The sequence below is a fragment of the Rhinichthys klamathensis genome, unplaced genomic scaffold (genome assembly GCF_029890125.1).
Source record: "Rhinichthys klamathensis goyatoka isolate OS25496 unplaced genomic scaffold, OSU_Roscu_1.1 h1tg000032l_1, whole genome shotgun sequence".
Taxonomy (NCBI): Eukaryota; Metazoa; Chordata; class Actinopteri; order Cypriniformes; family Leuciscidae; genus Rhinichthys; species Rhinichthys klamathensis.
Window position 1 is genome coordinate 2,996,003 of NW_026606581.1, and position 18,998 is coordinate 3,015,000.

The following is an 18,998-nucleotide window of genomic DNA, read 5'->3' on the forward strand; positions in this document are numbered from 1 at the left end:
CGTGATGGTGTTTATTTTAGTAGGCTACATCACCACCAATAACACTACAAAAAGAATCGTGTACGTAAAATCCAGTAAACCCTGAGATTATTACTTGTGACATTAGAACAAAATGTGGATATAAAAACATGTATGTAGACTATAGAACTAAATCAACGATCTCTTAAATAGTTTCTAATTTCACTAAACATTTCATTAAGTTTCGTGGACATTTTATAAAACATGGATCTTTCTATTAAAAATGCTTATTATGCTATTGTAGGCTCATTTTGTAAACATAAGCAACTGATTTAGACACGCAAACTGTGTGCCGGTGCGGTCACGGTGAGACGTAGGCTACATGCTTGGGCAGATTCGGCTTAATTCTTGAAGTCGTTCATCCTCGGATTCGGCGCCGCGCGCGCTGTTACAAAAACTCTTCTCAAGTCTTGGAGCACAGCAGGTAACACAAAACAAAATGAACAGGCTTGTTGCAGGGTTCATTGTAGAGGAATGCTTCCCCTGCCGACTATTGAATCGCCAAGAAAAATGCATTTTAAATTAAGATAAAAAATGTAAAAGTGACCTTTATTTTATTATTTTTCATTGACCACTTCATTTTTTATTTTTATTGCCATGAGTCGAATAAAAAGCTTGTTTTGTTCTCAGGAGAAGAGTTTATTCTCATGTTTCCCAAAGCCTGTGTTTTAAAACTTGTGTGTTGACCCCATTTTAAAATGACCGCACCATAGCCTCCTTTATCCTGTTGTTTGTGGATTTTACAGTGAGATATATTTCCTTGTGCAGACAGGGATATTGTTCTTTCATATGGTTTTACATGCTATTTTGTATATATTTATACAATAAACACTATGTAGACAGGCTAAGTGATGATAGGGCTATGATATTTGTCCATAAATTAAGAAACAGGAAAGTAAAGTAATAAGTAGTGAAGTTACTTTTCAAACGCAGTAACTAGTAAAGTAATCTCATTACAATTTACAGAAGTAACTAGTAACTAGTAACTAATTACCTTTTTTGAGTAACTACCCCAACACTGCTGGTGACTCTCAAAAAGGAAGGCCAATCTAGTGAGGGTGTGTCCATCCAGTCATTTGGAGGCTTGCGGTTTAGTAAGTGCCCCCACGGTCACGACACCAAAATACTAGTAAAATTATAATCTGAAAAATACTTTGTAAAGACCTTTATGACAACTGCCTTTATATTAACGCAGTATAGGAAATGGCAACAATCTTTACATTACGCACAGTTAAGCATTGATTATTTTACAACAAAATCTATTTTTATCTTTTTTATTTTATTGTTGTGGAAAAACTCAATGCGATTCATTTTTTGCCAATTCTTTTTTTGTGAATTGGAATGTGTGCAAAGGATTGTGGGTGATTGGAGGACTCACTTGATGCATCCTTCAAAACAGGCTGAATGAAGGATGCAAATTGCGAAACAAAGGATCCATTAAATTGAGACGTCCTTTGATGGAGCTTGATGACATAGCAGCCGAGACATGCAGCCTTACTAGGATGCAGCCTTTCGATTGAGAAGCACCCTACATTGATTGTACGCTTGTTGCTTGGCCTGAAATACACTTGGTGCATTCTTTATACTTGTAAATATATAAGTGCCTTATTTATCTTAAGATGGAGGTCCCTCACATGATGATGATGATGATGGTCAGTGGAATCGAAAAGATTGAAAACCCCTGCACTAAACAATGCTTATTGGCTTCAGTGTCAGGTCTGCCATAAATTTGGTACTACTCCCCTATCCAACAAACTGATCCTAGGTGACTGTTCGGGACAGCAGCAAGGGAAGAACACTGTCACAGACTGGTCATCTTCCAGGCCATCTTCTTTCAGTCTCTTTAGTTGTTGTGTTTTTACATGAGAAGGATCACTGTCACTGCCTTTCAACATTGACAATCTATATGTAAAACCATCACTGTTTTAATTAACTGAAAAAAACAACAACTGTCAAATGTATGAAAGTGTGAATTGCAGGTTATTTGCTTGAAATCGCAAATTCAATTGAAATTCACATAACAGCACTTATTGCATTGCTTCCGAACATCAAATCGCCATTGCCTGAATGCATGACCGAGGGGAACAGACATAGACATGGCATTGAGGAACGTCTCCATTTCTGCTGCACCTCTGTTGAAATGGTCCTTGTATGAGGGACTGATCCGTATTATGACATTATTGTATAGAGTGTGATAAAGCAGGAACACAAAAGCTGCACACCGCTTACAAATACGAATGTGAAATTTCAAGGGGGCAGAATAGCACCATTCACCAGTTCTTGATAATCATTTAAAATGTATACATTTGACAATCATATAGCACACCAAAGAGACAAACATGCAAAGTGCTGTGACATTACAATAAACTTCAAAACAATAGATGCACAACTAAAGCTATGAAAATAACATGTATATTTATATTGCACATTTTGTAGAAGGTTAAAATAAATACTAAGACTTTTTCACTTTATAAATGTTTTATAACCAATAATATTGAAGGGAAATCTGACAGGACTTGCATTCAGAAATAGGTGGTTTTAATACATTTTTAGTTTGGTCAATAACAACATAATAACCAATACAGTTAAGCAAAACTTTCTGGCAAATCCACAACCTTTAACTGTAACCATGCGGGTAATACCAAGGTGATGTTGGCTTTTTTTTTTTTAAAAATTGCCACAATATTTTTCTCAATTTTCATCCATTATTCAATGGCATATGAGAGACGGAGGTGAAACAATTAAAATTGACATACCTGAGGTCAGTGAACCTACATATTAATGCCTTTATTGTGACCATTGTCAGATCCCTCAACACGACTCAATGAGGATCTAGCACCAGTTCATAAACACACAATAACATTCTCTCCAGTGAAAAAAACAGGATACTGTGATGTTTTTATGGTTTCAGTGCTGAGCACCCGGACTCTATATATGTAACAATACAGTACTCCTTTGTGTGTTCATCTCCATGAGAAAATATTTTTTTTTTTAAATAATTAAAAACGGAGGAAATAAATTGTACACAACATCGAAGATCAGTCTCAGAATGAAACAAATCTCCTGGAAGACAACTTTCATGCACGTTCAAGCACTGAATATTTTGATGAATATAAAAAAACACCAAATTCAAGTACAAGGCATTGCTTTAGGTTATACAGTATATATATATACACAATACATTTTTAATATATTATCATTTCTTAACTACATTTTAGATATTAATAAATAACACAAACTAACATTCAAAAGGTAAGCTTTTATCCTAACAGTTATTTGCATTTCCAACTACATATACATCATGGACCGTGTTTATAATCTAAAAGGACTCGCTTTGTTAAAAGCATTGATACTGTAGGCTATATCTCTTTTCAAGTGATGTGTCTGCGTTTTTTTTTTTTTTTGGACGAGAGAACACAAGTCAATTTGTTTGTCCCTTCCCAGAGAGTCTGGAGTGGATGGACTGGTTTGGGAGGTATAGTGGAAGAGGTGTGTTCATTCTCATTTTGCCACCGGGCACCACTCCTACTGACAAACCTTGAACTTAATAGCTACTCGCCCGAAGTGAGGACAGTAAATGTTGAGCACTAAGGTGGCAAATTAACATCCCTCCACATGAACGAAGAACGCCAGCTGGACGATCTATATAAAATCAGAAAGTTCCTCACAGTTGTGCAAGTGTCTCAGTTGGAGCTGCACCAACTGTGTCTGAGCGACTCTTTCCCTGGAAGCAGGTGGGAGAGAGACTACGATATGTGCGGATAGAGTCATGGGTGACGGGAGGTTTGAGATGGGGGGGGGGGGAAGGTGTCGAAAACCTCCTCAATCCCCCTTCACGTAGCCGTTTGCGCTGGTTGCCCCTCTTCCTCTTCTCCCACTCCCTGCTCTTCCTTCTCCGCCTCTGTCCGACAGTTCTTCAGCCTGGCCGGGCCCGACAGCCTCGTCGAAGCACAACCGGAGCGTGTTGCGTATCACTAGGCGCTCAACGATAAAGGAGGCGCAGAACCAAGGCACGGCGTACTCTGCCGTGATCAGGCCCATGAAGTTATATTTAAACTCAGAGTAGTCCCACGGACAAGCGTTAAACTGCCGAAGCAGCAAACCCGTGCCAAACTCCCACAGATATGTCCACAATGTATAAATGATGCAGCGGAGAAGCACATTGCAGCGGTCCCGCAGACACAGATACATGCGCTCTACGATCAGGATGCAGGTTCCGTAGATGAAGAGCGCCCACACACTCGTCACACCAGGAAACTTCCAGTTGCAGTTCACCACAAACTCCCAGGCAGCCGTGAACATGACTTCACAGAAGTAACCGTGGATGGCATATAGGTACCAACGAGAGAGGGCAGTAAGGGGCTCAGGGGTCGCTGTGGTTGCCATCTTCCTTTTATTTTGATGTGTGGAGTTATTAGGGTTCAGGAAGTAAAAAAAAAAAGAGTGCGTTACAACCTGCATACGCTGCAACAAAAGGCTATATTCGGAATACTAGTATACTGCATTTTGGATTTATTATTAATTATTTATATGTTGAATTTATAGTTTTAAACAATATGCCGACTGGCTGGTGTCACCACAATAATGCAAAATTAAATAATTTAAAACAAATATTAAAAGGTTTTAAAGGACCTTCCGAAAATGGCCACTGATAAAATATCTGTTATAACAAAACAAAAACAAAAACCAGCCAATTTGTATATTGCTAGCAAAACATTTTATTTTGTTAAAACACATGGCTAGTTTTGAATGGCCATCAATAGAGAAAGACAACTTTTGGCTGCTGAAAGTTGGGTCATGCTAACCAGCCAAACTTGACCTCTGGAATTTAGTGAGTGATTTCCAGTTATCATATCAGGATTTAAAAAAAAAAAAAGATTTTTTACTGAAATTACTTCCAGTTTATTTTCACATGGAAATCTGAGTGCATTACATAATGGGATACAGTATTTCACGCAGAGTGCTTTGTTGGCAAATCTGGAGCAAATAGTAGGGTATTCGGGTATTCTCTGCCAATAATATCTGCATGTGGTGGCCAATTTACACTACTGTTCAAAAGTTTGGGATAAGTAAGATTTCATTTATTTTTTCTTTTCTCTTCTATTCTGCAAGAAAGCATTAAACAGTTCAGAAGATACTGTAGAGACATTTATATTGTTACAAAAGTTTTGTATTACAAATAAATGCCTATTTATCTATTTAAATTCCTCAGAAAAGTATCACGGTTTCCACACAAATATTAAGCAACACAACTGTTTTCAACATTGATCACTAAACAATTATAAATCAACATTTTTTATCACAAAATCAGCATATTCTAATGATTTCTAAGGGATCATGTGACACTAAAGACTGGAGTAATGGCTGCTAAAAAGTCAATGTTGCCCATATAGGAATAAATTACATTTTAAAATAAAAAACTTAAATTGTAATAATATTTCTTCCCAATATTACTGTATTTTGATCAAATAAATGCAGCCTTGGTGATTAAATACATCTTTCAAAAACATCTTACTAACCCCAAACCTTTGAACGGTAGTGTATACTGCAGAAATTATAAGAGTAGTGTGCAATGCTAGTATGCAATTCCGAACATCGCCAACGAAATACAAATGTTGCATGACAACACAGAAGTAGTATTTACTAATGATGATAATATATAAACTTACGCATGTAAGTTACATGAACATGGGTCACTTGAGGACATTATAGAAACAAAATAACTAATCTTAGTATGCAAATCCCTGCACGCTAAGCACACACAGCTTAAAATACAGTATCATGTGTCAGTGGGCCTATGGAGAGCTTAAAGTCCTTAAAAAAGCTCATCTGTGTACAAATAATATCAGAGTGAAACTGTACAGATGAGATGACTGGTCAATTCTAAGGCAATTATGAATCTTTTGATATTCAACTGTTGCTGGAGATGTGTGTAATACTGACTTAGAGGTGAGTGTGATCTCATTATGAGCTATCAATTACACTTTAGCTACTTGCCATTTAGCAGATATTTTTCTCAGCCAAAGCTGCTTAACAGTAGGCCAATTGAGGGACAGTCAGCTGCCTGGGAGCATATGAAGGTTAAGTGTCTTGCTCCAAGGGCATCATGGGAACTCAAGTGACCTTCAGGGACGAACACAAACTTTTACAAGTGTAGCATCACATCTAAAAATATATCGGCTAAGCCTATTGGAAGAACAAAAACTAATATAAGCTGTACTGTGACTAAACTAGACTGAGGATTTATTTGATGGAGAGATTATGTAGAGGGGAAAAAAGTAATTTTTGCAGATTTTACCCAACCTGCTGTCTGGCAGTCTCAATGTCCACACTCAACACCGTCTGTCAGAGTCCAAGAGGAGCGGTACTGAGTTCGGCTGCCGATGCTGACGTGGTACTCATGAACTGAAATTAAAAAACAAACAAAAACAAGTCATCAACATTAACATCCTGTTTAACTGAGCGAAGTACTACTTGTTTTAAAGGAATGTTACAGGTGCAAAACAAGCTGTGACAATGACATGCTGTATATTCTTCCATACAAATGTTCTATTTGGGCAGTAAAGTCGTCTAAATTTTGCCTTTAGTGGTACTGTTCCAGACAGATAATCTTCAGTTTACTATAAGCAAAGCTCTTAGTTCCTCAACAGTGGCAAAATACACATCTGATAAATATACAGCCCAATAGGATTAATAATGGATACAGTAGGAGTCTTATTAATTGGCTATGAAAGCTCACATACGTTGTTGAGATAAAACTTTATTTTAATAAATTTCCCTTTGTGAGATTCTTGAGGGAATCTGATTGTAGTCAAAGTATATTTATATAATTAATTATTATACATTACACTAATTATACATACAGTACCGTTCAAAAAATTAGGGTTAGTAAGATTTTTTAAAATGTTTTCTTAAAAAAGTATCTTACGCTCTTTCTTTAATCATAAATACGATAATACATTTTTTTTTTTGTAATACATTTCAAAATGTAATTTATTCTTATGATGGCAACGCTTTTGTCACAAGTATGACCTGTGTTTCTTAGTTTTCCCCGTCTCTGTGTTTTGGTTTAGTCCTGTGTCTCAGTTTTCCCGCTCCTCGTTTGTGTTCAGTTCCTCCACCTGTGTCTAGTTAATTTGCCCCAGCTGTGTCTTGTTGCCATGACCCATTCCCTGTGTATGTAAACCCAGTGTTCTCCCTCACTCCTGGTCGGTTATTGTATATGTTACGTTCTTATGGTATGTGTGCATCTCCTGAGTGCCTTGTTCATTAAATTCCTGTTCATAGTTATTTCCTCGTCTCCTTGTGCTTCCTATCTACACACCCATCCGTGACAGAATAACCGACCCAAAATCAACGATGAATGCTTCGATGCAGCTGATGTTGCTGGAACAAGGCCAGCAATCTCTCGAGGCTCACACCACGGCTTATCTCGACCTGGCATGCCTTAGCTCTTTCCCCGATCGCTCATTGAGTGTTTTCTTCCACACTGGCCTCAATGCAGAGACTAAGGCACACCTACCCGGTTTGGGACCTCGAGAGAACTTTGAGACTTTCGTCGAGTGGGTGCTTCTCCATAATGGGTCGCCATTTACCGTCGGGCCCTGCGACACTCACGGAGAGGAAACCACCCATCCAGAGCCAGTGCACATCTCGCCCGCCCAGCCTGAGAATCTGAACGCCGCACTTGTGTCAACTGTCAGGTCAGACACCGGATCCGTTTATGGCCATCCAGGGATGATTTCCAGCGTGTCCGAACCCCCGCTGATGTCTATACGTGCTGCCAAGTGGGCCATCATCCCAGAGTCACGCCCCGCCGAGACCAGCCCTCCAGAGTCTCGTCCCGCCGAGACCAGCCCTCCAGAGTCTCGTCCCGCCGAGACCAGCCCTCCAGAGTCTCGTCCCGCCGAGACCAGCCCTCCAGAGTCTCGTCCCGCCGAGACCAGCCCTCCAGAGTCTCGTCCCGCCGAGACCAGCCCTCCAGAGTCTCGTCCCGCCGAGACCAGCCCTCCAGAGTCTCGTCCCGCCGAGACCAGCCCTCCAGAGTCTCGTCCCGCCGAGACCAGCCCTCCAGAGTCTCGTCCCGCCGAGACCAGCCCTCCAGAGTCTCGTCCCGCCGAGACCAGCCCTCCAGAGTCTCGTCCCGCCGAGACCAGCCCTCCAGAGTCTCGTCCCGCCGAGACCAGCCCTCCAGAGTCTCGTCCCGCCGAGACCAGCCCTCCAGAGTCTCGTCCCGCCGAGACCAGCCCTCCAGAGTCTCGTCCCGCCGAGACCAGCCCTCCAGAGTCTCGTCCCGCCGAGACCAGCCCTCCAGAGTCTCGTCCCGCCGAGACCAGCCCTCCAGAGTCTCGTCCCGCCGAGACCAGCCCTCCAGAGTCTCGTCCCGCCGAGACCAGCCCTCCAGAGTCTCGTCCCGCCGAAGTCCAGCCAGAGACCGCCGTCCAGCCAGAGACCGCCGTCCAGCCAGAGACCGCCGTCCAGCCAGAGACCGCCGTCCAGCCAGAGACCGCCGTCCAGCCAGAGACCGCCGTCCAGCCAGAGACCGCCATCCAGCCAGAGACTGTTCCTGAGCCTGAGCTGAAACCCGTTCTTCTCCCCAAGAAAATTTTGGGGGGGGGCTATACGCCTTCACCATGGCCACCCGAAGGGGCAGCACTGCCATGGTCACCTGAAGGGATAGATCCACCCTGGACTCCCGAGGTCCCAAAAGCTCCGCCGTGGTCACAGCCACATCAAGCTCCACCTTGGCCACGTCAAGCTCCGCCTTGCATTCCAGAGGTTCCGAAAGCTTCCCCGTGGTCACGCCCTCGTCCAGCTCCGCCTTGGACTCCAGAGGTTCCGAAAGCTCCGCCGTGGTCACGCCCTCGTCCAGCTCCGCCTTGGACTCCAGAGGTTCCGAAAGCTCCGCCGTGGTCACGCCCTCGTCCATCTCCACCTTGGACTCCCGGTTACCCGAGAGCTCCGCCTTGGCCACGCCCACATCCAGCTCCGCCTTGGCCACGCCCACGTCCATGTCCAGCTCCCCCTTGGCAAGACCCACAGCCTAGTCCGCCCTGGAGGCTTTCTATTCCCGTGGAACTATACCCTCGTCAGCCTCCAGGGCGCCCACCCTCCCACCCCTTTGGATTTTGTACAGCGCGAGGACGCGCCTTTTTTGGAGGGGGGGGTAATGTCACAAGTATGACCTGTGTTTCTTAGTTTTCCCCGTCTCTGTGTTTTGGTTTAGTCCTGTGTCTCAGTTTTCCCGCTCCTCGTTTGTGTTCAGTTCCTCCACCTGTGTCTAGTTAATTTGCCCCAGCTGTGTCTTGTTGCCATGACCCATTCCCTGTGTATGTAAACCCAGTGTTCTCCCTCACTCCTGGTCGGTTATTGTATATGTTACGTTCTTATGGTATGTGTGCATCTCCTGAGTGCCTTGTTCATTAAATTCCTGTTCATAGTTATTTCCTCGTCTCCTTGTGCTTCCTATCTACACACCCATCCGTGACAGCTTTACTGTCAAATTATCCTTCAGAAATTATTATTTTTTACCCAAGAAACATTTCTTATTAATATCAATGTTGAAAACAATTGTACTGCTTAATATTTTTTTGCAGAAAGTGTGAATACATTGATACAATTTTTAGAACAATAGAACAATGTAAAAGCATTTCCTGTCAATTTTGATTTATTTAATGCATCCTTGCTAAAATAGAAGTATTCATTTTCTTTCAAAGAAAACATTAATAGGTAATGAATGGTAATACATACATATACACATATATATATATATATTTTTTTTTTTTTATGATTACACTATTGTTTTGTGAAGTCATTATTGTACTATTTTTGTTCGTGTCATTTAAACAATACTGTTTTGATAGACATTGCTTTGTCCAGTGGTTTTTAAAACCAAAAAAGAAAAAGTGAGAGATTGTAGGTGTTATAAATAACACTCGATAAAAACTGCATTTCATGCTTGAAAACTCCAAAGGTTTTTATCAGCGTAACTCCAGGAGAGTGCAGTGCACACTTGCTAAAAGGGTGATACACTCTAATGGAAAGGCCATTATTAAATATTAATCTATGCGTTGAGATAAGACACAGGTCTTGTGGCAGTGGCACAATAGAAGTGCTCAGTCATCCGGACAACCTAAAGGCATTAAAAAGTGTCTGATACAGAGCCCAGTGCATGCTATGGTGTTTACATGTTGTGTTTGTATCCCATCCCCCTCATTTACTGGCCTTGCAGTCAGCATTGCTATTGATCGCCTCCTGTCAAACCTCTATTGACCTTCTCTGCAACCTGAACAGACCAGTCAGTGATGTCAGCATGGCCTTCACTATACTAAACAGACACGCAAGCTCATCTGCACAGATCAGCATCAAAGCAGAACCACTTCTGAAAGTGCTGGTTTATGTGACGCCGGATGATGAGAATTGGTTCTGTCTAGCTGACAGGGAATCATTGTGTAATGTGCAACCAATAAAAAGAGGAACTGGTTGAAGAAATTGTCTTTCAGTGAGGGCAAAATACATGAAATTGAAGTTCATGAAGTGTGCAGTAAGAATGTGCACCAAATTTGAATAAATAGACAGTTTCAGCAAATAATGCTCAATCGACAGCCTTCGTGGCATTAGGTTGATTACCACAAACCATTATTTATCCCTAATTTTCTTTAATAAAAAAGCTGAAATAAGGCACTTACAATGGAAGTGAATGGGCAAGATATTAGTAGGACTTGAAAGCAGAAATGTAACGCTTATTTTGTAAAAGGCAGGGGGCAGTCGTGGGCTAATGGTTGGTCAGACTGGTAACCTGAAGGCTGCGGGTTCGATTCTCAATACCGGCAGAAAAAGACTGAAGTGCCCTTGAGCAAAGCACTTAACACCCAATCGCTCCCCGGGCGCTGCAGCAAATGGCTGCCCATTGCTCTGGGTGTGTGTGTCCACGGTTTGCAGTGTGTGTGTGTGTGTGTGTGTGTGCTCACTACACACTGATCGTAATGTGTGTGCACTAACTTGAACGGGTTGAATGCAGAGGACAAATTCCGAGTATGGGTTACCATACTTGGCCTTCACGTCATGTCACTTTCACTTTTACTTAAAAGCACTTATATTGATTCTTCTGTTAATTGTTTGAGCTGCAAAGCGGTTCAAATTATTTTTTACAGTTTTTGAGGGGTTGTGAGGTTTGGAAGTTTAGTTTGAAAATTATATACACTACCGTTCAAAAGTTTGGGGTCAGTGAGAATTTTATTTTTATTTTTTGTAGGAAAGAAATCAATACTTTTATTTATCAAGGAATAATTAATTTGATCGAAAGTGACAGTAAAGACATTTATAATGTTACAAAAGTCTTTTGAACTTCCTATTCATCAAAGAATCCTAAAAAAACAACAAAAAACTGTACAACTGACAGACCAACAACTGTTTCAACATTGATAATAATAATAAATGTTTCTTGAGCATCAAATCCTCATATTATACTGATTTGTGAAGGATCATTTGACACTGAAGACACTGACACTGGTGATGCTGAAAATTCAGCTTTGATAACAGGAATAAATTACACTTTACTATATATTCACACAGAAAACAGCTGATTTACACTGGAATAATATTTAATACTATAACTGATTTTTGTTGTATTTTTAATCAAATAAGCGCAGCCATGGTTAGCAGAAGAGAATTCTTTTAAAAGTATTTAAAATCGTACCGACCCCAAACTTTTGAACGGTAGTGTATATAACTACAAAGAGCAGGTTAGTGATTTATTTCACTAAAACCATCTTTACACTCATATTGTTTACATCTTGTAACACAATTGAAATTGTGAGTATTTTAATGATGTTTTATAAACACAGTTCGAGAGGAGAACGTTCAGATAATCTACCCAATCAGAGCGATTAGGCCCATTTATAAATAGCCAACTCACCTCTGTCCCATGACCCAGTATCCCTCCTCCACTCAAACTCCTCACTCTCAACTGTTCCTCTCCCAGTCATGGATGAGGAGGGGAGGGGAAGTACTCTGGGTTCGGGCCACATTCCGAGCTCAGAGCCCTTCCCCGGACAGTACGCATGCATACTATGCATGCTCTTTAGTCTATTCAATTATAAGTGTGAACTTGTGCAAAGTTTACAGATTGACCCCATTCACTTCCAGTAAGTGCCTCAGCACTGTAACCCAGATTTTTGCTTTTTTAAAAGAAAACAATGTTGATTACCACAAAAAGTAATTTCCACTTCATCAAGTTCTGTTGATTAAGCTTAACTTGTACTGAACCCAAAACAGCCATTACCATTTTCGGTCATTTAAATAAAGCTGAAATAAAATAAAATATACAGTGATGAGCCAAAACAATATGACCAGTCACAGGTGAAACGAATATCATTGATCATCCCCTAACAAGGCCACATATTAGATTAGATGGTAAGCAAACAATCGGTCCTCGAAATCAACATGTTGGATGCAGGAGAAATGGACAGGAATAAAGATCTGAAGCCAGGGACTTTGACAAGCGCCAAATTGTTATGGCAAGGCGACTGGGTCAAAGTACCTCTGAAACGGCAAGGCTTGTGGGTTGCGCCCGGTCAGCAGGGACAAACCACAAACCGGCGACAGGGTGTTCATCGATGTTCATCGTGCCCAAGGCTCATCGATGCACAAGAGCAATGAAGGCTATCCCGTCCGGTCTGAGCCAACAGAAGGTCGATCTACTGTGGCACAAGTCACACAAAATTTTAATGATGGTTATGGGAGGAATGTGTCAACACACAGTGCATCGCACTCTGCTGCGTATGGGGATGCGTAGCCGCAGAGTGCCTATGATGACCCCTGTCCACCGGTCGAACGCCCTTACAAATGGACCTTGAAGCAGTGAAAGAAGGTCGCCTGGTCCAAAGAGTCCTGTTTTCTTTTACATCACGTGGACGGCTGTGTACTTACAAATGTTGCCTGGCCAACTAAAATAAAAATAAACAAATAAAAACACAAAAATTACAACAAAAAAAGCTAAAATGAAAATATAAAAATAAAAGCTAATTCAAAATAGTAATAAATATTATAATATATATAGTGTAAATAATACTAAAATAACTTATTTAATAAGACTTACAGCACACACGGACGGACATATGGACTACTTTTATGGTGACAGCCCCTGGTTGTTGCTTCCACTACATAGATGAGCAGCTTGAACATTTTACTAAATATCTTTTTTTTTGTGAACTGTCCCTTTAAGTGCCTATTTGAGTACTATGATCATTTCAGACATAATAAAGGCTACACTATCCCGGTTTGTTTTTACTCTGTCCTTCCTTTGTCAATTTCAACCACGCACCTCCCAAGAGAACAATGGCGCATCAATGACAGGGACAATATACTATAACTTTCTCCTTTGCCGCACTGGTATGACCGGCTCTGATGCATTCTTACTGCCGCAATTTCTAGAGGTGACTGAGAGCTCTGGTCTCCTGCCACGAGTTCACTACACTCTGCACAAATTTAAATGGCAATGGATCAATAGCGCACACAGCTCAGTTACTCTAGATAGCACCTTGGCTCCAGGCCGCACACAGCCTTCATTCTTCTCATCAGGTATGAGCAGTGCTGCTGATAAGCCTCCTAAGATCTGTTAAGTGATGATCATGTTTCAGAGGGAGGCAGAACCAGTTGAGTTTCATTAAATTCTTCAGCATGAGGCAGACAATTCAACCTGCGTTTCACTCATTAGCGTGTTTAATGCACCTAATCAGGCACAAATGAAACATAATGGATAACAATAGCTGAAAGCTGTTAGTAATTGGGAGTGGCAAAATAATTATGATTTGTGATTTTCAGATTCCAATATATATAGCCTAGTCATGTAGGTCATACCGTGTCGACTCAACCAGAGGTCCCGGCTAAAAAAATTTATTTTGATCATTTTTGAGAAATCCACTATTATTGGAGGGGGGTCAAAATGATAATTTTCACCTGCGATTTGGAGCCAGATTACAGGGGGATAAAAATTACTTTAAAAAAATAAAATAATGATGCTGCCATCTTTTTAGCGATTGGTAGGTCTATTAGTAAAATCTTGAGACTTAAACAATCTTTGCTGCATTAATGGTGACAGTTAAGAAAAAATGGGAAAAAGCACTACTTGTGTTTTTGCCCAAAGTTTACATGCCTGTTACTCAAGAAATATTAAAGATCTCTGAATATTCTTTTTTAAATTGTGGTTTTTAACCTTTTTTTTTCTTTTTGGTATCTAATTTTTAAGGCCCAATATGGTTCATTTCCAGGGATATGGGGATTTCAATATGGCTCCATGAGTAAATTGGTAAATTGTACATGTTTTCAGTGGTCAAAAAACAAATACTATTTTCTTTTAAAGAGGAATATATGAAGAACAAATAATTTTGAAACTAGAAATGTATCTTGTTTTTTTTTTCTATCAACATAATTGCATAGAACATTCCTGTCTGAGTGCCATAAATATTGTTTTTCCGAAGTTTGCGCACCCTTAACTCAAAAAGTATTAAAGATATCTCAATATTCTCATTCTTAATAAACTTTTCTTTTGTAAACGTGGTAAATATGGTTATATCCCATTGATATGGGGATCCCAGGCAACTCCATGTCCAAATTGTTGAATTATACCCATTTTTAATGGTCAAAAACCAAATGTGGGTAACTTTTCAAATAGCTGATTCTTATTGTGTTTAAAGAAGAATGTCTGAAAGATTAAATAATAATGACACTAGAAATGTATCGTTTCCCTCTATCATACCTCTCTGAGTGCCAAAAAAGTATTTTTCTGAAGTTTGCATGTCTGTAACTCATGAAGTACTAAATATATCTTATAATATAATTGTAGATTCTTGTTCCATGAAACTTTTCTTTTAGAATCTTCATTTTTTTCAAGGACCTATATAACATGTAGTTACAATACTGCATATTTAAACTCTTGAAAGCTTCAGAAGCTGTTAAAATGAACAAAATCCCTTCTTCCAAAAATACCTGAAACTTATTCAAATATAGATTCTTACTTTTGAGAGCAAGTTAATGTGCCTCAACCATTTCAGTAGATTTTTTGCACTCAGACGGGTATGTTCTATGCAATTGTTTTCATAGAGGGAAACCAGATCCATTTCTAGTTCCAACATTATTTATTCTTCAGACATTTCCCTTTAAATACAATAAATATCAGCTATGCAAAGGGACTCACTTTCAGGTTTCGACCATTGAAAATGGGTAAAAATTCAACAAATTGAAAATGGAGCCATGGACATTAAGATCCCCATATCTTTGGGATTGAACCACACAGGGCCTTGAAATTTAAGATTTCAAAAGACAAGTTTGTTAATATCCGGAAACTAAAATCATATTGAGATATCTTTCATATTTTTAACTTTACAGGTATGCAAATGTCTGAAAAACAATATTATGGCACCCAGGAATGTTGTTTGACAGAAATAAACGAGATACAATTTGTAGCTTCAACATTATCTGTTCTTCAGCTGTTCCTCTTTTAAAGAAACAAAGTATCAGCTGTAAGAAAAGTGACCCACGTTTGGTTTTTAAGCATTGAAAATGTGTACAATTTAACAATTTACTCTTAGAGCCACATTGAGGTATCAATATCTTTGGAATTGAACAATATTGGGCCTTAAAAATATGGATAACAAAAGAAAAGTTTGTTAAGAACCAGAATCTAAAAGGATAATAAGAGATTAAGAGAATAAGAGAAGTGCTTTTTCCCATTTTTGAACTGTCACCGTTGGCATATAATGGAGCAAAGACTACTAAAGTCAACAGATTTTACTAATGGACATAAATGGACCTACTAATGGAAGTAATTTTTACCCCCCTCCTGTAACTTCTCAGGTGAAAATTGTCATTTTGACCACCCTCCACAAAATAGTGGATTATTCAGTAAGTATACATCCATGACAATGACATTTAATATTTTGGCTTTCAACATTATTTATGTTTGTCTTTCTTCATAAAACAATATTGACAAAAAAATAATAATTTGCGCCGGGGAAGTTTATGAATTTTGGTTGATTTGACACGGATAGAGCCACTAGAGTTGTTATTGTTAACTGAAACTAAAACTGTGTGGGCCAAGCTCATGTTGTATCAGGACCACCCAGTCCCGCTCTGTAGACGGGCCTGTTATATACTTTTTTACTTCAAGTGATTATGAAGCAGGCCAAGAGCTCAAAATTCTTACCCCGAAGGACCACAAGTATGTCCCAGACATGGGCCAGTGCCAAAAGATTAACAACTTCTGAGCCTTAATAGAGAGGGTTAGTCACATGACTGCACCAAGCCACAGTGATGTTAAAACAGACTGACACGGCAAGACTTGATTCCACCACGAAGAATGAAATAATGACAACCGTAATTACACATCTTAAACGCTATTTTGAGAAGAAAGATTGAGATGTGGACAAGTTAAACTGCATGTAGTGCAGTGGAACTGATCTGCCACAATAAACACTAAATCCCCAGTTTTAATCAAGTCAGCTTTGAATGTCTTTGATCCCGCGCTGCTGATGTAAGTGGGGCTTCAGCTTAGCGCTGCTATGAAATATGAGGACAGAGTCAGCGTAGTAAATATTGAGCCATCCAAACTATCCCGGAACGACCTCTTAAAGGGCAAGTATCATATTTATATACGCTGTACCCGGCTGTATAGTAGTAGTTGACTAGGAGGGGAGAAGTCAGGTGCCAGTGCCAAAGGTCTGTTTATAGACAGTGACCCAATATGTGTGAAGAACTTGGTACTCTTTGATGTGTTTAGTCACAAATACTGTCTATTTCTGAAGTGTCATCAAATATGATGCAGCTTTATTTAGCATCTGATATGTTAATAGGAATTGTTTGGGATATGTGTGCATTTGAGGGTTTATCTTATGAGACGGAATATACCGCAGTCGTGACAGCTGCGCTGTTCGGATGCGCAGCGCAGGCCTCCATGACAACCGACCACTGCAGCGCTGCCCAGACACAACTGTAATCACACTGTATGAAACAACAAAACTATGCTTTTATAACAGTATGAATCTGGAGCACCGCGCTTCCTAGTTATCCTAGTTTTAAAAAACGACGTTAAATAAAGTTCCCAATCGTTACCGTATCTGACCACTAAGAAACGATATGGGCAGAATCAGCATCGCAAATGGTCAAACTTTAGCAAGTTCATTCGAAATTAAAGATTTCAGCGCAAATGAGTGCGTTTTGGATGAAATGAGCGATGGAGATGGCAGCATACTTCCTCGTTTGCCTATTTAGATGATGATGATAATAAAAGTCCGTATAAACAGCGAGCTGATGCCCGAGAAAACATTCAGAAAGGTGCACTGAATGGTACCGGTTTACTTTGACTCTGTCACGCGTACATTGTGGGATAACCCAGGCAGGAAACCCAAACGGGTTTACTGAAACACCAAAAAGCCGGCGAGACTTACCGTATTATTCTTCCGCCGCTGTAGATCAAGAGGAGCCGGGCCTCATTTTGGTGTAAAACAATAGAATTCTACAGAGAACCGTTGCACCGGTTGCCTCTCAGAGTGCATTTGTACCCGCCTCTCTCTCTCCTCTCGCTCCTGTCCGGTGATAACTGACATATTTTACTCCACTGCAGCAGTAACAGCACATGCTCAGACACCGGCTGTGTTTCAAAACACTGTGAGCCTCCTAGTGCCTAGTACTGCCTACCTAGTAGCGACGGATTGAATCGTTCTTTTGAGTCGGATCTTTGTGATGAATTAGTTGAATCGGTTCACAATACTGGAATTCGTTCATGAATGGGACTTAATCGGCTCTAATTCATTGATTCAATTGAGTCAAGAACCATCGAGCATGTCTGATTCGTAATGAGCCGCGAACATAGTGAACCGAGGATCTGGCTGATAAATAGCCAATGCGGAAAGACTTGGCAATTTTAACAGAAGATACTGTATGAAACTGACATGGTTTTAATAGCATTTAAAACGCGCAAAAAGGTCAGCAAGTTATGTAAATGAATTTTTGTATAGCCAGTTGTAAATTGTACCATATATAGAAACATAATTTTCATTGTCAATTGTATTTAGTTTGTCATTTACTATTGTTATAAATTGAATAATGAACTGAACTGAGAGACATGATGAAATTCTGTGTCTTTGAAAAGAACCAATTCACAGGAGATATGGAAACACAAACGTTCTTCTATCCCTACAGCAGGTGTTGTGCTGAATTCTGACCCACGCCAGATTATTTCATCCCCTTAATCCCCAGTAGATTTACGATTAGGTGCTGGCGTTAGGATTAGCCAATCAGGTAGCGGCTTCAACCAGGGGGTAATAATTTGGAAGGGAGACGAAAATAGGACCAACACGTTTACACTTAATATTTCTGCCATATCTTTATAGTAGTAGTATGCTAGTATGATTTTACCAACCAGTTTGTTTAAAAAAAAGCTGAGCTCACACTCAGATGCACCAATGGAAGGTGTTTATGAAGCCCAAAACTGCTGTCTAAGCAAACAGCTAGATTTTGAGACACGGACTCACGTCAAGTGTCGACTACACTATACATTTTTTCACTGCTGTTTTTAACAGCATCATTCTTGTGTTGTAATAAATTTCAGCCCTATGTCATTTTGATGATGCATTTATAGTACTGTATGTTTATATGGTAAATTGACCCACAGGCATAGATAAAATATTGAGTAGGCCTACTGTGGCCGGTTGCATAAACTGCTTAGACTAGTCTTAAAGTTAGTCATCTTTTTTTTTTTTTTTTTTAGACAGCCCAATTAATATAGATTGGTCTAATTTAAATCCCAAAACACTGATAAGCCCCATCTAATTGCTAGTTGGTCATAGTTCTTAAGACACAGGCTACATCCGAAATCACATACTTCTCTACTATATAGTAAGCAAAAAACAGTATGTGACAAAAGTATGTCCGAATTCACTGTAGCCTACTCATAAAAAGAGTAGGCAAAAAGTACCGGATGA

At 40.0% G+C, this 18,998-nt stretch overlaps 1 protein-coding gene across 3 annotated transcripts; it reads right to left on the reverse strand.

The window, feature by feature from the left end:
- Nucleotides 1-2,780: 2,780 nt before the first annotated feature.
- Nucleotides 2,781-17,677, reverse strand: tmem229b (transmembrane protein 229B). 3 transcript variants are annotated; one of them, XM_056245574.1, is made up of 4 exons: nucleotides 17,463-17,677; nucleotides 12,560-12,719; nucleotides 6,322-6,423; nucleotides 2,781-4,408 (listed from the first exon to the last, which is right to left on the reverse strand). In XM_056245574.1, exon 4 carries the CDS (start codon nucleotides 4,402-4,404, stop codon nucleotides 3,841-3,843), a length of 564 nt encoding a protein of 187 aa, XP_056101549.1. In that variant the 5' UTR covers nucleotides 4,405-4,408; nucleotides 6,322-6,423; nucleotides 12,560-12,719; nucleotides 17,463-17,677; the 3' UTR covers nucleotides 2,781-3,840. The 3 variants fall into 3 exon arrangements, with proteins under 3 accessions (XP_056101549.1, XP_056101550.1, XP_056101548.1); XM_056245575.1 differs by lacking the exon at nucleotides 12,560-12,719 and having other exon boundaries at nucleotides 2,781-4,404; XM_056245573.1 differs by lacking the exon at nucleotides 12,560-12,719.
- Nucleotides 17,678-18,998: the final 1,321 nt, after the last annotated feature.